General features: G+C 39.4%; 1 protein-coding gene across 1 annotated transcript in view; it reads left to right on the forward strand.

Annotated features, from left to right (window-relative positions):
- Positions 1 to 21,382, forward strand: part of KIFBP (kinesin family binding protein) — a 37,906-nt gene extending 16,524 nt beyond the window's left edge. The window contains exons 3-7 of the mRNA XM_045083441.1: positions 8,003 to 8,082; positions 8,396 to 8,579; positions 11,398 to 11,482; positions 15,594 to 15,709; positions 19,949 to 21,382. Of these exons, the coding sequence (XP_044939376.1) occupies positions 8,003 to 8,082; positions 8,396 to 8,579; positions 11,398 to 11,482; positions 15,594 to 15,709; positions 19,949 to 20,824 (1,341 nt within the window). The 3' untranslated portion in view covers positions 20,825 to 21,382. The remainder of the gene's footprint in view (positions 1 to 8,002; positions 8,083 to 8,395; positions 8,580 to 11,397; positions 11,483 to 15,593; positions 15,710 to 19,948) is intronic.
- The last annotated feature ends 1,228 nt before the right edge of the window (positions 21,383 to 22,610 follow it).

Here is a 22,610-nt window from a genome sequence, read left to right on the forward strand (position 1 = left end):
GCTCGGACTCACAACTCCAAGATCAAGAGTTGCTTGCTCTACCTACTGAGCCAGTCAGGCACCCCCCAGCTTTATTGATATAATTAACATATAACATTGTATAAATTTAGGGTGTGCAATGTGATAATTTGATGGGTGGATATATTGCAGATGATTACCACAGTAGGAGTAGTTAATATCTCCATCACCTTACATAATTACCTTTTTTGGAGGGGGGTGATGAGATCATGTACAATTTACTTTCTAAGCAACTTTCAAGTATATAGTACAGTATTGTTAACTATAGTCACTGTGCTGCTTATGAGATCTTCAGAACTTATCTTTTAACTGGAAGTTGTGCCTGTTGCCCAGCTTCTCATTTCTCCCTCTCTCAGTCCCTGGCACCCACTGTTCTACTCTATTTTTAGGAGTTAAGTTTTTTTGTTTTTTAAATTTAAGATGCTACGTATAAGTTGTACCATTCACTATTTGGAGAATGGCCATTTTAAAGCATTTGACATGTTATAAAATTGCTTTTCATAAAAACACTAGCAATGTACTCTCTTTTTTTTTTTTAAGATTTTATTTTATTTTATTTATTTTATTTTTTTTTAAAGATTTTATTTATTTATTTGACAGAGAGAGATCACAAGTAGGCAGAGAGGCAGGCAGAGAGAGAGGAAGGGAAGCAGGCTCCCTGCTGAGCAGAGAGCCCGATGCGGGACTCGATCCCAGCACCCTGAGATCATGACCTGAGCCGAAGGCAGAGGCTTAACCCACTGAGCCACCCAGATTTTATTTATCTGACAGAGATCACAAGTAGGCAGAGAGAGAGGAAGGGAAGCAGGCTCCCCGCTGAGCAGAGGGCCTGACATGGGGGCTCGGGCTCAATCTCAGGACCCTGAGATCATGACCTGAGCCCAAGGCAGAGGCTTTAACCCACTGAGCCACCCAGGCGCCCCACTAGCAATGTACTCTTATTTCACTAGTATATGAGAGTTCTCATCTCCTTCAGAACTTATCTTTCATAGCTTTTAAAAAAATCTGTAGTTATTGAAGGCAAAATGGTCTCGTTTTAACTTGAATTTCTTTGATTATTTTTAAGTGTTTATATTCTATTTTTATCTTTTCTTTTGAAAGCATTTACTTCATGCCTTTTTACGTATATTTATTTAAGTTTGTGTTTTCTGGCTGATTTGTTTGCTCATTTATATTAAATTTTTATTTTAAACTGAGATATTGAAATATTACATTATGTTAGTATAGGATGTACCATGTAATGTTTCAATATATGTATATATTGTGAAGTGGTCATCACGAGTCTAGTTAATGTCTGTCACCACATACATTTACAGTTTTTTTCTTGTGGTGAGATCTTTTAAGATCTATTCTTTTAGCAAAATTCAGATTTACAGTACAATAGTAGTAACTGAAGGCACCATGCTGTATAGTACATCCCCAGGATTTATTTGTTTTGTAATGTGAAGTTTTTGTCTCTTGACCACCTTCAGCCTTTTTTCCACTATCTCCACCTCTGGAAACAACTAGTTTGCTCTCTACTTCTAGGCATTCTTTTTTCTTGTGCGTTTTTGCCTTTTTTTTTTTCTTTTTACAATTCCACATATAAGTGATCCCATATGGTATTTGTCTTTCTCTGACTTACCTCATTTACCATAATGTCCTCAAAGTCCATCCATATTACAAGTGGCAGGATTTCCTTTTTTTTTTTAATGGCTAAGTAATTTCCTGTGTGTGTGCGTATTTTTTTTTTATCCGTTTATCCCCTGATGGACACCTAGGTTGTTTCCATGTCTTGGCTGTTGTAAATAGTTCTCCAGTGAACATGGGGGTGCTTTTATCTTTTCGAGTTAGTGGTTTTTTTCCTTTGGCTTAATACCCAGAAGTGGAATTGCTAGTCTTATGGTAGTTTTATTTTTAATTTTTTGAGAAATCTCCATACTGTTTTCCATAGAGGCTGCCTAATTTACATTTCTACCAGCAGTGCACAGGGGTTCCCTTTTCTCTAACTTTGCCAACACTTGTTATTTCTTGTCTTTTTTGGTAATAGCCATTCTGACAGGTGTGAGGTCGTTTCTCATTATAGTTTCCATTTGCATCTCCCTGATGATTGGTGATGCTGAGCATCTTCTCTTGTATTTGTTGGCCATCTGAATGTCTTCCTTTGAATACTGTCTGTTTAGGTCCTCTGCCCGTTTTTGAATTGGGTTGTTTGGGTTTTTTTGGTACTGAGTTTCATGAATTCTTTATATATTTTGAATATTAACCCCTTCTCAATACAGGATTTGCAGAAACTTTCTCCTATCTGGTAGGTTGCCTTTTCATTTTGTTGTTGGGTTCCTTTGTTGTTTAGAAGCTTTTTATTTGTTATTTTCCCACTGTTCATATTTTACTTGTTTAACAAACATTTATAACACTTACAGTACTTTCAGGCACTGTTATAAATGATTTACCAATTTTAACTCACTTAATCCTCATGACAACTCATAAGGTAGATACTTTTATTATTCCTATTATATAGATGAGGAAAAAAAAGCACACTAGATTGTGACTCACCCAAGGCCACACACTAGTAATTGGTGAAGCTTGGGGTTCTGACCCACATGATCTGATTCCAGAATCCATACTTTTAATCACTGTACTCCATTGTCTCAGTAGTTGGACTTAGTCTAAAATACAAGTTTGAGGTGCTCCTTTAAGAACTGTGTAGTGTGGGGTGCCTGAGTGGCTCAGTGGGTTAAAGCCTCTGCCTTCAGCTCAGGTCATGATCTCAGGGTCCTGGGATCGAGCCCCACATCAGGCTCTCTGCTCAGCGGGGAGCCTGCTTCCCCCCCCCTCTCTGCCTGCCTCTCTGCCTACTTGTTATCTCTGTCAAATAAAAAATTAAAAAAAAAAAAAAAAAAGAAGAAGAAGAACTGTGTAGGGTAGGGGCACCTGGGTGGCTCTCGTGAAGTGTCTGCCCTCGGCTCAGGTCAGATCTCTGGGTCCTGGGATCAAGCCCCGCATTTGGCTCCTTGCTCAGCGGGGAGTCTTCTTCTCCCTCTCCATTTGTCTCTCCCCCTGCTCGTGCTCCCTTTCTCTTTGTATCTCTCTGTCTCAAATACATAAATTTTTTAAATGTTAAAAAAAAAAGAAAAAAGAAAAGAAGGGGATGCGTGGATGACTCAGTCAGTTAAGCATCTGCCTTCAGCCCAGGCCATGATCCAGAGTCCTGGTATCAAGCCCCACATCATGCTACTTGCTCATTGGGAGTCTGCTTCTCCCTCTGCCTGCCACTCTCCCATGCTTGTGCTCTCTCTCTCTCTCTCTGACAAATAACTAAATAAAATCTTAAAAAAAAAAAAAAAAAAAAAACCAAACTGTGTAGTATAGAGAGGACTTCTATATCTATACCAAAACGATAGCAAGTAAAAGGAATGTGCTGTGAGCAGAATGCACAGATGGAACATTTCTGTTTGCTTCATCAGTTTAATTCACTAGACATGTATTGTTTTTATTATGTGACAGATACTGTGCAGAATGCTAGGGAATCAAATAGGAAGGAATAAAATATGTTCCCTAAAAATAACAAGCTACCCCTAGAGGATAAAGATTGGAGCAAATCAGCATGTTAATTATACCCCCAAGGAATTTTTTTTTTAATATTTTATTTATTTTTTTGACACAGAGAGATCACAAGTAGGCAGAAAGGCAGGCAGAGAGTCAGAGAGAGAGAGAGAGGGAGAAGCAGGCTCCTTGCTGAGCAGAGAGCCCGATGCAGTACTCGATCCCAGGACCCTGAGATCATGACCTGAGCCGAAGGCAGAGGCTTAACCCACTGAGCCACCCAGGCGCCCATTAAGGAATTTTTTAATAAAAATTATTTATTTGAGATAGAGAACAGGAGAGGGGGTGGGGTGGTGTGGGAGGGGCAGAGGGAGAGGATGAAGCACACTCCCCCTGAGCAGGGAGTCCAACACAGGGCTCCATCCCAGAACCCTGAGATCATGACCTGAGTCAAAGGCAGACACTTAACTGACTGAGCCACTCAGGCACCCTCCCTCTCTGCCACCCCCACTCCCTGTCAAGGAATTTTAGAATATACATTAAAAAAAAAAAAGGTTTTATTTATTTGTTAGAAAGTACAGAGGCAGGGGGAGCAGCAGGCAGAGGAAGAAGCAGGCCCTGCTGAGCAAGGAGCCTGATGTGGGACTCCATCCCAGGAGCCTGGGATCACGACCTGAGCTAAGGCAAACCCTCAGCCATCTGAGCCACCCAGGCGTCCCTGGATTGTACATTTTAAAAGTCATGGTGCTTCTTCTTGGTGTTTTAACTTTCCTCCTAATGAACTAAGAGGAGCAGAGCACCACAAATCTGAACAAAAGATTCACAACAGGCATGTTTAGGTTTTGAAAAGTAAAGAGAGCTTTATTAATTACTATAAAAACCTAATAGAAACAGAAGAGGAAAGGAAATCTCAACATAGATGAGGGTAATAGGCAATAAGTGAGAATAAAGGAAGATTACATCACACTGGGTGCTTAGGACATCCAACCTCCTTAGCTGGGGAAGCCTGGGGGAAACAGCCAGGTGGGGTCCCGATGGAGAGGCCTGGGTGGAGTGTCCTCCCCTTAGGTGAGACTTCGAACTGACTGTCCCCATAAGGGCCATATTTATAGAGTAAATGATGGGGTTTAAAGTTAAACATTGTTTGCTTACATGCAGCTTGGAGTGAGCTGCATTTCTGTGTTATCATGTTTTTATATTTTTAAGGAGCTGGGGCTCTGTATGTCTGCCTCCCCTCCCAGGTTCTATTCCAGGGAGCCAGCCCAGCCTGGAGCAGGAGGGGATGTAAGACAAGATTTATAGAACAAAACAGAACAGAAGGACCAATTCTGATCTGGAGGTCAGATAATATATTTCAATCAACCAGGCTCTCAAGGTTATCCACACAGCATGAGTCTCAAAAACATTAACCTGCCTGTGTATATGCAGGTCTAGGTGGTCACTTATGTGGGACAAATCACAGAAACAGCTATCCATATGGACCACCCTCCTTTCATGATTTTAGGCTCACATTCTTATACATGGAATTCTTCATTTAAAATGTTAAGATACAGACTGCCTGGGTGGCTCGGTTGGTTAAGCCTCTGACTCTTGATTTCAGCGCAGGTCATGATCTCAGGTTTGTGAAATTGAGCCCATGTTGGGCTCTGTACTTGACATGGAGTCTGCTTAAGATTCTGTCTCTCTCTCTCTCTCTCTCTCTGCCCCTCCTCCCTCAGAAATGTGTACATACCAAACACCTATGATATTCATTAAAAATTAGTATTAATATGGAAACATAAAACATATCAAACTTTTTTTTTTTTAAAGATTTTATTTATTTATTTGTCAGAGAGAGAGGAGCGAGAGTGAGCACAGACAGACAGAGTGGTAGGCAGAGGCAGAGGGAGAAGCAGGATCCCTGCCGAGCAAGGAACCTGATGTGGGACTCGATCCCAGGATGCTGGGATCATGACCTGAGCCGAAGGCAGCGGCTTAACCAACTGAGCCACCCAGGTGTCCCCATATCAAACTTTTTGTACTGAGTTATACCTGTGTTTTAGTTCGGAGAAGAGAGCGGTTTGGTTTATGTAGTAGCTGTAACGATGAAGTATGTATAGAAAATAATACATTGATTAATTCCCTTCATCAAAAAAGAGTAAGCATATATATGTGTGTGTGTGTGTGTGTGTGTGTGTATATATATATATATATATATATATATATATATATCCTCTGCCTTCAGCTCAGGTCATGATCTCAGGGTCCTGGGATCGAGCCCTGCATCGGGCTCTCTGCTCAGCAGGGAGCCTGCTTCCCCCTCTCTCTCTCTCTGCCTGCCTCTCTGCCTACTTGTGATCTCTCTCTTTGTCAAATAAATAAATAAAATCATAAAAAAATAAAGAGTAAGCATATAAACAGCCCTCAAAATTATTGAGATCTTGGAAGAATTACTTATCTGTTGTGTTTTCCTTGTGCCTTGCTTCCTGTCTTAGTCATTTTTACTTTCTGTAAATTCTAGGAATCCAAGTTGTGATGCTTTTAGCATTTACATCCAGAATGTAAGATCACATTTTTAAAAACGGAAGAGGGATTTTTGCTATTTGAAGTTTAGCGAATTCACTTTAAAGCAAGGCTGGTCTTGCAGATGTGTCTGTCCTTGTAGAAGTAGATGGGCAGTGGTGCTGTTTTGGAGGGCTGAAGATGGTATTATAAGTGATTTACATGTAACTGATTCCTCATTAAAATCTTACGAAGTAATTTTAACTCACTGATTCCTCATTAACAATCTTACAAAGTAATTTTATCAATGAGAAAACAGAAGTGCAAGAAATTGGGTGACTTGGCCAAAGTAATGCGCAATAGAATCACTGATTTTATTGCCTCTGTATTAAAAGGGGGTAATCTATATGCTTTTCTCGTTACCTTGAGAAAAAAAAAGTATTGGAGCAGGGACGCCTGGGTGGCTCAATTGGTTAAGCTTGCTCGGCAGGGAGCCTGCTTCTCCCTCTGCCTCTGTCTACCACTCTGTCTGCCTGTATTTGCACTCTCTCTCTCGATCAAATAAATAAATAAAATCTTTAAAAAAAAAAAGTATTGGAGCAAATATTTAAATATTTTAAATGTTTTGAATATTTTAAATTTAAATATTTAATATTTAAAACTTTGATTTGATTTTCATTAGTGGTCAGTTTAGAACAATATCACTCTAAGGATGAACATACCTTTTTATTTGTCATAATTATGTAGGTTTTTTTATTTTTTAAGATTTTATTTTTAAGGGATGCCTGGGTGGCTCAGTTAAATGTCTTCCTTTGGCTCAGGTCATGATCCCAGGGTCCTGGGATCAAGTCCCACATCGAGCTCCCTGCTCATCAGGGAGCCTGTTTCTCCTTCTCTCTGCCCTGCTGCTGCTTCTCTCTCTCTCCTCTTATGCTCCCCCCTACTTGTGCACTCTTTTTCTCTCTCTCTGACAAATAAATAAATGCAATCTTTGGGGGGAAAAAAGATTTTATTTTTTATTTTATGTATTTTTTTAAAAGGTTTTATTTATTTATTGATAGAGAATTCACAAATAGGCAGAGAGGCAGACAGAGGGGGAGGGGGAAGCAGGCTTCCCACGTAGCAGAGAGCCCGATGCGGGGCTTGATCCCAGGACCCTGAGATCATGACCTGAGCTGAAGGCAGAAGCTTAACCCACTGAGCCTAAGATTTTATTATTTATTTATTTTTAAGGATTTCTTTTATTTATTTGACAGACAGAAATCACAAGTAGGCAGAGAAGCAGGCAGGGGGTGGGGAGGCAGGGCTCCCTGTAAGATTTTATTTTTAAGTAATATCTACACTCAACATGGGGCTCAAACTCACAACCCCCAGATCAAGAGTTGAGTGCTCTACCAACTGAACCAGCCAGGTGCCCCACTTATGTAGGTTTTGAAATTTTTTTTTTACTGGATAAAATTAAGACTTAAAGGCAAACTGGTAGATCTTTTTTTTTTTTTTTTTTAGTGTATTTGAGGTTCACTTTGCACAGCAGTTAAAATTGTCAGTTTCTAGGCAATCTCCTTTCATTGTTTGACTCTTTAAAAACTTATGGTTAAGAAAATTACTTCTTGGGATGAGTGGGTGGCTCGGTTGGTTAAGTGTCTGCCTTTGGCTTAGGTCATGATCCAAGGACCCTGGGACTGAGCCCCACGTCAGGTTCCTTTCTCAGTGGGGAATCTGCTTCTTCCTCTGCCTGCAGCTTCTCCTACTTGTACTCGCTCTCTCTGACAAATAAATAAATAAAAATTTTTAAAAAAGAAGAGAAAATTACTTCTTGGATAACATGAAAATGAGCTAGTAAAAAATGAGGTATAGTGAGCTTTAAAATTTTGCTTTGTCCAGTTTCTCCAGAGGAGGGCGCTTGGTGTTTACAGTTTAAAATTTTAGAGTTCTGTTAAATCTGTTAAATTAGAGGTCCGTTTTTCTTTAATTGTAGATTGGGAGTCCTCCTCTTGATCCTACTGAGCATTTTCTTCCTGAAGAAGAGAAGCTTGCTGAACAGGAGAGATCAAAAAGGTGAGTAGGTACAGAAATCTGCTCTCACAGGTAAATTCCATGTAGTGTAGATAAGATGACTGTTCGAAAAGGCACGATATTTTCTCTTTTGAGATGCTCCTAAAGTTGTAGAATGTGGATTCTGACATAGATTTAAAAATGTCTGTTTGCCACTTACTAGAAATATTACCCTGTTCAAATCTGAGGCTCTGTTTTCCTCATCTCTCAGATAGCTACTGTAGCCATACCCAACTCCAAGGGCTGGTGAGAGGACCAAGCTATATGAAGGTTCCATATCAATTGTAAACTTATACAGATATTCACTTCTTCACAGATTTGAGAAGGTTTATACTCATAACCTCTATTACCTGGCTCAAGTCTACCAGCATATGGAAATGTTTGAGAAAGCTGCTCATTATTGTCACAGTACCCTAAAACGCCAGCTTGAACACAATGCCTACCATCCTATAGAGTGGGCTATTAATGCTGCTACCTTGTCGCAGTTTTACATCAATAAGGTAAGCTTCTCAAATAGTAACAAAAAGTTACTGTACATGTGTATAAATATAGAACCAGGAGTACCTTGAAAATGTCATCTTTTAAAAACAGGTAGCTTGTATTTTATGATGTAAACTGGACAGAAAAATGCAGCCCATTTTGCCAGTATACTAGACTTACGTAGCTTTTTATTGCATTAATCCTTTAGAATGGTAAGATGCTGAATTTCGTCCTTGTCTTACATGCTGCTCGCCCCTAAAATTACATGTTAGTTACCTAACCAATTCGTTTTTAATACAGAACACAATCATTCATTCTAGGGAGATGTTACCTTAAATTGCGGAGTTTATCTTGTAGACACAGCTTTATCTTTATACAGTGGTAATCTGTAACTATGAGGATTTGTCTGAGGAAGTTGACTGTTAAATGTGGGCTTTGATAAAAGCATGTGATGCATTTCAGTTATTCTTTAGAATTAACTCCTCCATAGTAATTTTTCTCTGTTAGAAATGTCTCTGCTCAGTTCCTGAGTTTGACTCTCTATGATACACTTCTTCTGGAGGATTACCCAGAATAACCTTGAGCTTCTCAGTTGTTGATAATAATTATTCAGAATCATGTTGGTATATTTTTAATTAACCCATTTATTCCTTTAGTTCCTAAGAGTTTTAATGCTTAAACCCTTTCAGCCACCTTTCCTGGCCAGATTTTCTATTAATCCTCAATAAGATACTCAGCAATAGAAATTACTTCTATTTGTATTTCTGATTTGCTCTGAAATTTTAGTAATTCTTTGCTGATCAGAGTTCCTTCTTTAAATCTCTTTGGTTACCTGCTGCTGTATCCTTCCTGGGCCTTTATCCTTTCTAAGCTTTTTGTTAGTACTGGTTCTGTAAATGCGCCCTATGTTTAAAGTATTGTCCCACAGAATTTCATTCAGAAAAGCTATTAGCAGGCGAGAAAGGGCTGTGGTGACTGCAGCATCGCTTCTAGGACTTTGGTCTAAGATCAAGCTTGTAAGTAACGCTGTCGCGTCTCTTGGAGCATTCAGTTAAACCTGACTCATGAATCCATTCCATTGTGGTCGTCATCAGAAGTGTTACTTGGTGCCTCTGCTTGTGGCACCTTTTTTTTATAGCTTCCAGAGGCCCCTTATTTGTTTTGTTTAGCAACTTTAAAGCCACGTATTCACTGTGATTTTAACTAACATTTAAAACTCCATCGATATTAATAGTACTAAGATATTCAGATATTAATTTAAAGTATAATAAAAAATTTAAAGTTGTTAAGCATTGCTTATGTGGAGCATGCAGTAATTTTCATGAGTATCTCCTCCACCTTGTGCCTTTTTTTTTTTAACTGAAATGTTTTCTAAGTTTTTGTTACAACTAGCTGAGTTGCATTGCAAACAGAGATTTGAACCATTTTTTTTTTTAAGCAATGCAGTTGTCATTTTTATATCATTCTCATCTTCCATCTGGTTCCAATGATGAGGTTTTGCTACTCGATGTGTCCCTACCTGGCAGATGCTAAAGTCCCACATTTACCAGCCACCTAAAGGGCACAGGGCACTCACTGCTGTAGCGGTGGCTGCTTGCGGGCAACAAAGCCTAATAAAACTGAAAGATAATGATGGGTTAGGGATTGCAGGGGGACAGGTAAAGCTTCTTTATGTAAACTGTAACTTTCTTTGGGCTTCTGAGGTTTAATACCAACATTCTGATCTGTAGATGTTGCTGGGCTAATACTGTACACAGTACCCAGCTAGTCTTGAGGTGGCTTCTGAATTTGCTGTCATGGAGAGATACATTTAGTGCTGAGATTTTGAAGTCATAGCCAACCATGAAAAATCTTCTCAACAAAATGAGGTATTATTAATATGAACTAGACATTTAACTAATGAGGGTGGCTTCCAACTAAAAGTTGGACTTTAACTTTGTATCTCTGCTGGGTTGGTCCTATGACTTATGTGATAAACGCGAAGTGTTTGTGAGAACTTTGCCATCCCCAAATTTGAATTAGGAAGTCTTCGAGTGTGTCGGTAAAGCAGTTCCATAAAGTTAATCTGTGAAAATCTGTTAGCTTCAAAAGTTGATGGGAATCCTCATTCATGATACGTAAATTCCCCAAATTCCAGAAGACAGGAATCTCTTCCTATCTATATTTACCCTTTTTGCCTTTGAAGTAGGATAATAGATCTCTGAAAATTAAATCTTCAAGTCCTCGGACAGGGGACACATTTATCCCAGATGGCATTTTGGCTATGTGAACTGAACCTAAAGGCCTATGGGAAGCGCTCTCAGTCTAGGATGATCACCGTTCTTGAAGCATCCTGAGTGATAACCCGAAGAGAGCTAACTCTCAGTTCAGTCAGCAGTTGTCTCTCAACCAGTTTGGATTATTATGAAGAGTTTGGGGGATTGTTATTTTAATCTGTGAGGTAGCTTTTTTTTTTTTTTTTTAAAGATTTTATTTATTTATTTGACAGACAGATCACGAGTAGGCAGAGAGGCAGGCAGAGAGAGAGAGGGGAGGAAGCAGGCTCCCTGCTGAGCAGAGAGCCCGATGCGGGACTCGATCCCAGGACCCTGAGATCATGACCTGAGCCGAAGGCAGCGGCTTAACCCACTGAGCCACCCAGGCGCCCCTGTGAGGTAGCTTTTTAACTAGAGTATACGTGTCGTATACCTTCTTAATGTTCAGCAACCATACAGGGTCTTCTTAGTGGTTTTTACCCAATTTTATAGCTTTTCTCATACTAGAAGTCTTTATGTAAAAGTGTTGACTACAAATAAGGCTAGTGATAATTGCACTTACTCTTGTTTATTTCCTCCACAGCTATGTTTTATGGAGGCCAGGCACTGTTTATCTGCTGCTAATGTCATTTTTGGTCAAACTGGAAAGATCTCAACAACAGAAGACAGTAAGTTCGTATGTGCATGTTTTATTACACAGCTTTTAGAAAACATTTTCAAATCCTTTTAAATTTTGGAAAATTCACAAACAGAACAAGGAACTACCATAGCCCTTTTCAATTCACCAACTTTTAATAATTGCCTCATTTGCAATCACATTTAATTGTTCTTCAGGAGCATTTGAGAGAAGATTGTGAACGCTTGATTCCTTTACCCCTTTAGTACTTTCAGTGCATATTTCCCAAGAATATTTTCTTACATAATCATAGAACAGGAAATATAGCATTGATACAATTCTTTATCTATAATGCATATTTCTGTTTCATTAATTATTCCCATAATGTCTTTTCTAGTACTAGAGTATCCAGTTCATGATTTCCTACTGCATTTACTTGTCACATCTCTTTACTGTCCTTTAATCTGGAACAGTTCCCCAGCCATTCTTTCTCTTTCACCACATAGACATTTTTGAAAAATCTAAGCCAGTTATTAAATTAGATTTCCATCAGTTGGTGTTTAATGTTTCCTTAAGCTAAGAATCAGATGATATATTTTTGGTTGGAATACTGCATAAGTGGTGTGTCCAAATGATTAGTTTTTAATTACTGTGTTTTATTTGGTTTTAAAAATCACAGTTAACATGTATATTTGACCACAGTGAGGTATCCTCTCATTCTCATGGCTTTTATGGAAAAGACAAGAAATAACAAGTGTTGGTGAGGATGTGAAGAAAAGGGCACCCTCATGCATGTTGGTGAGAATGTAAATTATCTCACAGCCACTGTGGAAAACAGTATGGAGGTTCCTCAAAAATTAAAAATAGAAATAATATATAGTTCAGTAATTCCACTTCTGGGTATTTGCCCAGAGAAAAAGAAAACACTGAACCAAAAGATAAATGCATCCCCATGTTCATTGCAGTATTATTTACAGTCACCAAGATATGAAAACAACTTAAGTGTCCATTGCTGGGTGAGTAGATAAAGAAAATATGGTATATATGTCAATGGATTATTATGCAGGAAAAAAAGGAGAAAAAGAGAAATCTTTTTTAGGGGAGGTATAAACTTGCAGTTATAATTAAGTTGTGGGATGTAATGTACAGCATGGTGATTGTAGTAAATACTGTATTGCATATTTGAAAGTTGCTAAGAGGGTATATCTTTAAAGCTCATTGCAAGAAAAATTGAACTGCATATGGTCATAAATATTAACTAGACTTCCTGTGATGATCATTTTGTAATATATACAAATATCAACTCATTATGTTGTGCATATGAGACTAGTGTATAGTTGATCCTTAGTAATGTGGTGGGGTTAGGGGTCACTATCCCCTGTGTAGTTAAAAGTCCATGTATAAATTTTGACTCCCTAAAACCTAATTACCAAGAGCTTACTGTGGATCAGATGCCTTACCATAACAAACAACGCATATTTTGTATGTTATATGTATTAATACTCTATCCTTACAATGAAATAAACCAGATAAAAGACAACGTTGGGAAAATCATGAGGAAGAGAAAATACATTTACAGTGCTGTACTCTAAAAAATTCATGTGTAAGTGAACCTGTACAGTTTAAACCCGTGTTGTTCAGAGTCAACTGTAATGTCAGTTGTACCTCAATTTTAAAAAACAGTTGGAGCTTTTTATTATTATCAACTCAGTAACATATCTACATAGGGTCCCTGAACACACTTTACAAAGGTATCAACCCAATAACTTTTGCTTCCAAACCTTAAGGAGGTCAAGTACCCAGTTCCACCAGCTATTTCTGAAAGAGAAAAAAAAGGACTTTATATCTAAGTACAGGTTCCAAATTAGAGTCCATTATTTGTGAATTCACCCATTGCTACCATTTACTTGTGACCCCAAACTTAGTACTCTAGGTACTTCTGTGGTCATTTGTTCAGAACAGCAAAGAAGTTGGGTCACCTGAGGTGCACGTTTCCAGCTGAAGTCGAACGATGCAACACTCGCCTTCTTGTTTCAGCTCCCATAGAGTGAATAAGTGCCCTTTTTGTGGTTTATTTAGTACACTATTCTTCACATTTTTGTGTTTTTTGTTGGCAATTTCATGGTTTAAAATGGCCCCTGAGTGTAGTGCCGAAGTGTTGTCCAGTGTAAACAGGTGACACGGCCGTGACGTGCCTTATGGAGAAATGACAGTGCTGGATATGCTTCGTTCAGGCACAGGTTATAGTGCTGTTGGTTCTGAGTTCAGTGTTAATAAGCCAACAGTAGATACTAAATAAGGGATCGTTAAATAGAAACACACATGAAATTAAGTTATACATATTGATCAGTTGATGAAAATGTGACCAGAAGCTCATGGTAATCTAACCCTGTATTTTTCCGAGAGGCGATGTTTCAGCATTTGCGGATAATTCCGTGTTCGCAGTGACTATAGAAAGAACATAACTATCACGGATAATGAGAATCAACTGTATGTTGTTTCTTTAGTTTTACTGTTGGAGATAAAAACCACCTTTTGGGGGCACCGAGGTGGTTTAGTTGGTCAAGTGTCTGACTCTTGATTTCACCTGAAGTCATGATCTCAAGGTTGTGGGATTGAGCCCAATGTTGGGCTCCCTGCTCAGTGGAGAGTCTGCTTGAGATTCTCTCTCCCGTCCCCGTTCCGCGCCCCCCTCACTTTCTCTCTCAAATAAATAAATAAATCTTAAGAAGGAATAACCCACTTTTTCTGCTGAAACAAATGTTCATCTAAAGGAGACCATCGAATCCACTGACTTGCTTCAGTGCCATGCTTCTGTGTTGTTTGGGAGGCTAGTGACTTGATTCCCTGTAGAGCTGGGCACTGTGACTGTTATACTTGGTGTTGGTGGTACACCCATGATGATGGAAAAGGTAGCCTACAGAGGAAGGTTTACATGGATTAATAGCAATACTTCATTAAATCTGATATGGTGATGGAAGGTATTATTTCATGTTACTAAGGATTTTTTCTCAAATAGTGAAAACCAAAATAATTTAAATGATAAAAGTTATTTACTTATTTACATTGTCATTTTATTTATTTTTTAAGTACTCTCCATCCCCATTGTGGAGACCAATGTGGGGCTTGAACTCACGACCTGGAGATCAAGACCTGAGCTGAGATCGAGAGTTGGATGCTTAACAGACTGAGCTACCCAGGTGCCCCAAATCATGCAAATTCTTAAAATAAATTTTTTTGCAAAAAGGAATGCCCTCCACAGGTGTAACTTAAGTATTTTGGTAAAACTGGATATGGGACTTGCATTACAAAATGAAATAATTGGGCCTTCACTAAACTGTCTCCATCATTCTGAACGTTAGTTTGGGGGAAGCTTTGCACCCAGAACTAACTTTTAATTCATGAGAACTCCATTTCATTTTGAATTTCACTAAATTCAAATTGGAATTTTTGACAAATTGATTAATAGTTAAGCTAACTTTCACCTTGTGTGACATATTTCTCTTCTTTTCTTGAGAGAGAGAGACCATGTATGTGTGCACAAACTTAGGGGAGGGGCAGAGGCAGAGAGAAAGAATGTTTCTCTTTATTTTAGATTTTATTTATTTATTTGGAGAGAGAGAAAATGAGCAAGAGGGAGAGGTAGAGAGAATCTGAATCAGACTCCACACAGAGCCTGATGTCGGGCTTGATCCCACAAACTCGAGATCATGACCTGACTTTGTGTAGATTTGTTTCTTATAGAAGAAGTGGAAACAACAGAATTAGAAGATGGTTATATTACAAGAATGGTTATATAACCCAGGGAACATCTATTTAATTGTATGTAATGCTATACTTAAAAAAAATGTTTAAGAGTTGATAATGATACGGGTGAAGTGTTAGTGGTAGAATATGTAAAAAAAAAAACCTATATTAAAAATTGAATATACATTGTGACCTTAGTTTTTACCGACAACACACAAGAGAAAAACTAGAAAGAAATCTACAAAAATAATAATTGAGTGCCTCTGGGTGGTTGGAATTTTGGGTGGGTTTTCCCCCCACTGCTTCGGTGAGAATCTGTTACTCTTAAATTCAGGAAAAAGTGCTTTAAGAAGAATGTAGTACACAATGAAAATTGTGATGGTGACCATTAAATAAATAACGTTCTGTGATTTTAGCTACTGAAGCTGAAGGAGATGTACCAGAGCTTTACCATCAAAGAAAAGGAGAGATAGCACGATGCTGGATCAAATATTGTTTGACTCTCCTGCAGAATGCCCAGCTTTCCATGCAGGTAATGTAGTCAGAAGTTGCCTTTTTTTTTTCCTTAAATAAGCAGGAAGGAAGTAAAAGCTTAAAATCGTAGTTATATTCGTTAGGCTCACTGCATGTTTATTATGCACAGCGTGCAGAATGCTCTCAAATATTTCTTGCTCTCCCATCTTCCTTTTAGAATCTTACTTGTTTAAGGTCTATCCCAAATACCACTTCTTCCTTAAAGACTTTCCTTTGGATAGACTATAAATTCCTGGAGAGGTAGGAGCTGCATCGTATTCATATTATTATCACCAGGCACAGTAGACTCTCAATATATTAATTGTTCAGTGTGTAATTTTTCATGGCCTAGATGTACCATTTCCTTTCTTTAAACACCATAAAACTTTCCTTGCCCATCCTAAATTGCTTAGATTTTGCTTTGTATTATCTCTTCATATTCTTATTCTTATCTTTTTCCTTTACGTCTTTTTAGATGATAAGCAACTAATCTTTATATACTTTATACAGTACATATATTTATATCTATTTTATAAAAATCTGTATCTGGAAATAGCCCTGCCAGTTTATGGTAGTTGTATGTTTATGGCATTTTACTTAATCTCTCTTTGTCTCAATTTTCTCACAAAGGGGTGGAGTTGATAACAGTACTTAACCTAATAATGTTGTTATTGTTATCAGAGTTAAATGAACATATATATGCTAATCCATACTGAATCCTACTTTCTTTTTTTTATTTTTAATAAAGATTTTATTCATTTATCAGAGATCACAGGTAGGCAGAGAGGCAGGCAGAGAGAGAGAGGAGGAAGCAGGCAGAGGCTTTAACCCACTAAGCCACCCAGGTGCCCCTGAATCCTATTTTCTAACCACTAAGGAAGAAAGGAAATCATTTGGATGCAGTATACTAAACATAGATACATAGAAAACTTTCCTGGAGGAGTTAGGCTTTCTTTTTGTTTTTTTTTTTGCATGCATTAAAATACAATAATTTTTACTAGTGATAATATAGAACTTATGAAACTACTAAACAAAAGAAAACCAGACAAACCACAAAACCCCAGAAGCATACATTGTGCAAGGATGAGAACATTTTAGAGATAGAGGGTAAAGGTGAGGCATATTTGGGAAAGAAAGGAAATAGGAGAGCTAGATAGTTTTATGTCTAGAGAAGCTGGAGCTAGGAAAAGCCATCAACTTGCTTCTGCTCAGAAAGCAGCCAGGAAAGCATGTAAATAAGCAAACAGTTGGGGAGCAAGTAAGTAAATAAGATTTGGGAGACTAAGGGCCTGCATTTGAAGTAAAGGGGTCTTAAATGGCGAAACAGACTGCCATTTAACTCCTACCCATCACTTACTTGATGTTTTCCAGACTGGGCACCAGAACTTACCACCTGGTTGCTTAAAACTACTTTATTTTATTTTATTTTTTTTAAGATTTTATTTATTTATTTGACAGAGAGAGATTACAAGTAGGCAGAGAGGCAGGCAGAGAGAGAGAGGAGGAAGCAGGTCCCCCGCCGAGCAGAGAGCCTGATGCGGGACTCTAGTCATGACCTGAGCTGAAGGCAGCGGCCCAACCCACTGAGCCACCCAGGCGCCCTTGAAACTACTTTAAATAGTCATCTGCTCTGAAATGACTCAGATTCTTCTTAGTCTGACTTTGCTACTTTAACTTCTTCCTTTGATTATCTGTTCACCTGAAAAACTTTCTTCAACTCAAGTTTAAGACCTACACAAATGTACTTATGCCAGCTTTGTGCTGGTCGTTGTCCAAAGAGGAAGAGTAGACTTGGGGTTTTCCTTCACGTAGAAGTGCACCTTGGGTCAGTTCCACAAAGGAGAGACACCATGCCAGAGGACATGCAAGGGGAAGTAGCATGTGAAGGATGCTCTGGGAATGAGTCGGAATTAGCTGGACTGGAGAAACGGAAGTTCAGCATTCCTGCCAGCAGAAGCAGCACAGGGAGCGTAGTATTAGATGGAGTGGACAAAGGCCTGTGAGGCTGGCAGAGTGGGAGAGCACGTGAGCTAAGACAGAGTCAGAAGGGGGCTGGCATAAGCAGGGCCTTTGAGGAGTGGAGGCTTGAAGGGTTTTGGAACAGTCGCTTGGGGGGCGAATTGAGGGGAAGTACCAGGAGAGGAGGGAGATTAGGTAGAAGAGCACAGTGACCGTCCAGGTGGGAGGTGAAGGGAGCTTGGTCTGGGGTGGTGTCAGGACAGGTGGAAGAGGAAAGAATGGATTCCAGAGCTCTTCGGGAAGCAAATGTAAAGGACTTGGAGACAGACTGAAAGTGTGGGGTAAAGGGGAGCAGGAAGGGACAGCTCTAGGATGATTTGCGGGCTGTTGGCTGTCCAGGTAGATGGAGGCTTCTTCACTCAGTACTACGGTAGGAAGCAGCGGAAGAAGAATAGGAGTTCTGCTGTGGACATCCTGCGGATAAGGAGCCTTTGGGTGTTCTGACAGGAGACGTCTGTGGGGGGCTTCGGCTATGGGGCTGCAGCTCGTGAAGAGGTGTGGGCTGTAGCCGTAGGACTGTGAGGCATCCTCACATGGGTAACGGTTGCAGCCGTGGGTGCGCACAGAGTCACCTGGAGGGCAGTGCCGTCCAGTAGAAATAGAATACCAGCTGTGTATGTAATTTTCAGTTTTCTAATGGCCACATTAGAAAAGGAGGAAGGGTGAATCAACTTTATACCTTTTATACCCAGATTATATTTTAAAAATTGTCATTGATATTAAAGAGATTTAAAATTACTTTTGAATTAAGTCTTAGAATTGGGTATATCATGGATACAGCCCACATTTCAGTTTGAACTTGCCACATTTCCAGTGCCCAGGAGTCATCCATGTGTGGCCACTGGCTGTTGTTTTGCAGTGCAGATCAAGAGACAGTGTTGAGTGACAGGAAGAAAAGGCTTTGGGGGGGGTGAAGCATAGAGGGATCTGATGTTCAGTTTTATTGGCCAGGAAGAGGAAGATGAGTTTAGTATTTTTTTTCTTTTTTTTTTTTAAGATTTATTTGAGAGAGAAAGAGTGGTGGAAGTATGAGTGGGAGGAGGGGCAAAAAGGGAGGGAGAGAGAGAGAATCTCAAGCAGATTCTGTGCTGAGTGAGGAGCCTACCCCAGGGCTTGATCCCAGGACATATGAGATAATGACCTCAGCTGAAACCAAGAGCAGGACACTTCACCGACTGAACCACGCTGACACCCTGAGCTTAATCTCTTTCTCTCTCTCTCTCTCTCTCTCTTTTTTTAAAGATTTTATTTATTTGAGTGAGAATGAGAGAGAAAGCATGTACACACAAGCAGGAGAGCAACAGGCAGAGTGAGAGGGAGAGAAGCAGGCTTCCTACTGAGCAAGGAGTCAGAAGTGGGGCTTGATCCCAGTACCCTGGGATAATGACCCCCGCTGAAGGTAGACACTTAACCAGTTGAGCCAGCAAGGCACTCTGCTTAGTCTATTTTTTAAACCATTTTACCTTTTTTTTTTTTTTTTTTTTTTTGCTTCCTGTCCTGAGAGGTAGCGGGAGATATCTTTGACAGATTTAACTGTGTCTTCACTTGAGTGTCATTGAGACCTAGGACATTTCTCTGTATTTCTCTAAATAACTTCTAGCATAGACATCATATCATTAATCTTAATGGCATCTCGGTGCAGTATTTTTAGGATATAGATTACAGTTGCATTCTAATTTTAAAATATTAATATTGCATGTGTATAATGTTTCACAGTCTCTAAGGTTCTTTCATACGTCTTTATCTTACCTGAAAAGAGAAACCATAAATGGGTTTTAGCTCCCTAAAGAGGAAAGTCATGTATAAGCAGCTTATTTGATTTAAAAATCTTTTTCTTGGGGCGCCTGGGTGGCTCAGTGGGTTAAAGCCTCTGCCTTAGGCTCAGGTCATGATCTCAGGGTCCTGGGATGGAGCCCCACATCGGGCTCTCTGCTCAGCGTGGAGCCTGCTTCCTCCTCTCTCTATCTCTCTGCCTGCCTCTCTGCCTACTTGTGATCTCTGTCTGTCAAATAAACAAATAAAATCTTAAAAAAAATAAAATAAAAATCTTGTTCTTATATTTTTAATACAATTGAAATATAATTAGAAGAAAGGAGTTTTAAAGGATGTGTAAGATTATGGTACCTCCATAAACCCAGCTGAGAAAGAGGGCTTTCTTTTCTTCTTTAGTTTGCCATAATATTGTTTGACAGCAGGAGATCAGTGTGCTGTCTCACCATAATGTATTTTTTTCTTTCAGGACAACATAGGAGAGCTTGATCTTGATAAACAATCTGAACTTAGAGCTTTAAGGAAAAAAGAATTAGATGAGGAAGAAAGGGTGAGGAAGAAAGCTGTACAGTTTGGAACCGGTGAGCTGTGTGACGCCATCTCCGCGGTGGAAGAGAAAGTGAGCTATCTGAGACCTTTAGATTTTGAAGAAGCCAGAGAACTCTTCTTACTGGGTCAACACTATGTCTTTGAGGCAAAAGAGTTTTTCCAGATTGATGGTTATGTCACTGACCATATCGAAGTGGTCCAAGACCACAGTGCTCTGTTTAAGGTGCTCGCCTTCTTTGAAACCGATATGGAGAGACGGTGCAAGATGCATAAACGGAGAATAGCCATGCTAGAGCCCCTCATTGTAGACCTGAATCCACAGTATTACCTGTTGGTCAACAGGCAGATTCAGTTTGAGATTGCACATGCGTACTATGACATGATGGATTTGAAGGTTGCCATTGCCGACAAGCTGAGGGACCCCGATTCACACATTGTAAAAAAAATAAATAATCTCAATAAGTCAGCATTGAAGTACTACCAGCTCTTCCTAGACTCCTTGAGAGACCCAAATAAAGTCTTTCCTGAGCACATAGGGGAAGATGTTCTTCGTCCTGCCATGTTAGCTAAGTTTCGAGTTGCCCGTCTCTATGGTAAAATCATCACTGCAGATCCCAAGAAAGAGCTAGAAAATTTGGCAACATCATTGGAACATTACAAATTTATTGTTGATTACTGTGAAAAGCACCCTGAGGCTGCCCAGGAAATAGAAGTTGAGTTAGAACTTAGTAAAGAGATGGTGAGTCTTCTTCCAACAAAAATGGAGAGATTTAGAACCAAGATGGCCTTGACTTAATAATCCTTGTTTTTAATGAAAGTGCAATATTAAAGAGAGATCTCCCCTTAGTCAAACAAACCCCATTCCATTGTGATGTTTACCTTTCTAGCCAGATGAGTGCAGTTTGAACTTGACATAACAGACCAATTGTCTTTGCTAGGACCTTAATCAACATAAAGATAATTTATACCTAATTATGTAAATTGTCTTGTTAAGGTGACATGTGATTGGTATGTTAGATTGCTTGTTTCCTATTTAAGTAGAAACCTTTTCTGCCTCCGTTTCTAAAGGTAGGTTCTTTGTTGGCTAGTACTTGATAGATTTGTTAAGAGGAACAACTCTGGAGTTACATACCTGGTAGATAAGCCTGTTAATTAAAAAGTAACTTCTTGTTATTCTTCCCAAATACTTACTTTCCTAATTCCCAGAGAAATCGCTCCTTTTCTGAAAACATCAAAAAACTAAGTTATATTGTTGTAAAGTACTGTAAAGTAGTTTTATCTCATTTATAGAGGAAAAGGCCTTGTTGGAAATAAATTGACTTGTTTCACTAATAAAAGCTTCCATTTACTCTTTTGTTTTCTTGTAAGAATTCGTTTTGTTTTTGGCACTTTGAGTGTATTGCTCTACTTGAAGCCAGAGAATAATATTTCTTGTGCCTCATCTCACAGTTAGAAAACATTAAAACCTCATTCCAAACCAGCACAGATAATCTCTGTGCTGGAAAAATCTATTGGCTGAGTCTCTTACAAAGAGCATTTTGGTGTATTTATAAACCTTGAAGCACTTTTGAAAAAGAATATGTACTTCAAAATAACACGGTTAATATACGTTAGTCATTTCAAGAAATGAAGAATTGAAATGGAGTCCCTGTGAAGCACAAAAATCAAGATCAGTTGTAAGGTTTGATGCAGAGAATCGCTGTGTCTATTGGCTTGCCTATTAATTTGCTTCAGAAAACCTGGGACTCAGTCGACTATATGTGTGATAAACACCCTGCTTTTCCTCTGACATCAGTATTTCAGGAAGAAAAAAAAAATAAGCATGACAGCCATGTATAACTCACTCCATATTTAATATTGATTGTTAAGTGTTGGCTGTGGGTCAGGTACTGTTCTCGCTGCTGTAAGCATAGAGGACACCATGAGAAACAAGACCAACAAGGTCCTGCTGTCACGGAGCAACTGAACCAACGAGCAGAGTGATGTCGGGTCAGGAGTGTTGTTAAGGAAGGAACCAGAGTGATACGGTAAACATTTAATAGGAAGGGGTGCCTGATTTAGCTACGGTCATCTGGAGAGGCCTCTGAAAATGTAGAAGGTGACATTGAGAACCAAACGGAGGAAAAAGGCGGTCAAGATCCTGTGGTGGCGGATTCCGGAGCGTGCTGGGCGCTCAGGCTGGAAGAAGTGGTGGAAGCCATTTGGCTTTAGAAGATAGGAAAGGCCGGTATGGCTGCAGCAGATGAGGATTGTGGAATGGGGTTGGTCAGGCACGGACAGAGAGTCCAGATGGAGAAGGTTTTGTAGAGGAGGAAAAGGAGTTTGCATTTTATTCGACATACAGTGGGAAACCTTTGTAGAGTTTTAAAAGGAGAGTGGCATGATCTGATTGGCATTTATAAGAAACCACTCTGGCTCCGAGGGAGAGGGTAGATTGGAAGGGAAGGGGCAGGCACAGGGCTCGGGGGAAGGTAACAGGGAGACAAGCTGGTTCCATTAAGATTAATCTGAGTGGTTTGGACTCGAGTGATAGAGGAGGGATGGACAGGAGTGGATAAATGCCGTATGTGCTTTGCAAACAG

Source organism: Mustela putorius, unplaced genomic scaffold, assembly GCF_011764305.1.
Source record: "Mustela putorius furo isolate JIRA1106 unplaced genomic scaffold, ASM1176430v1.1 tig00000698_pilon_pilon_pilon, whole genome shotgun sequence".
NCBI lineage: Eukaryota > Metazoa > Chordata > Mammalia > Carnivora > Mustelidae > Mustela > Mustela putorius.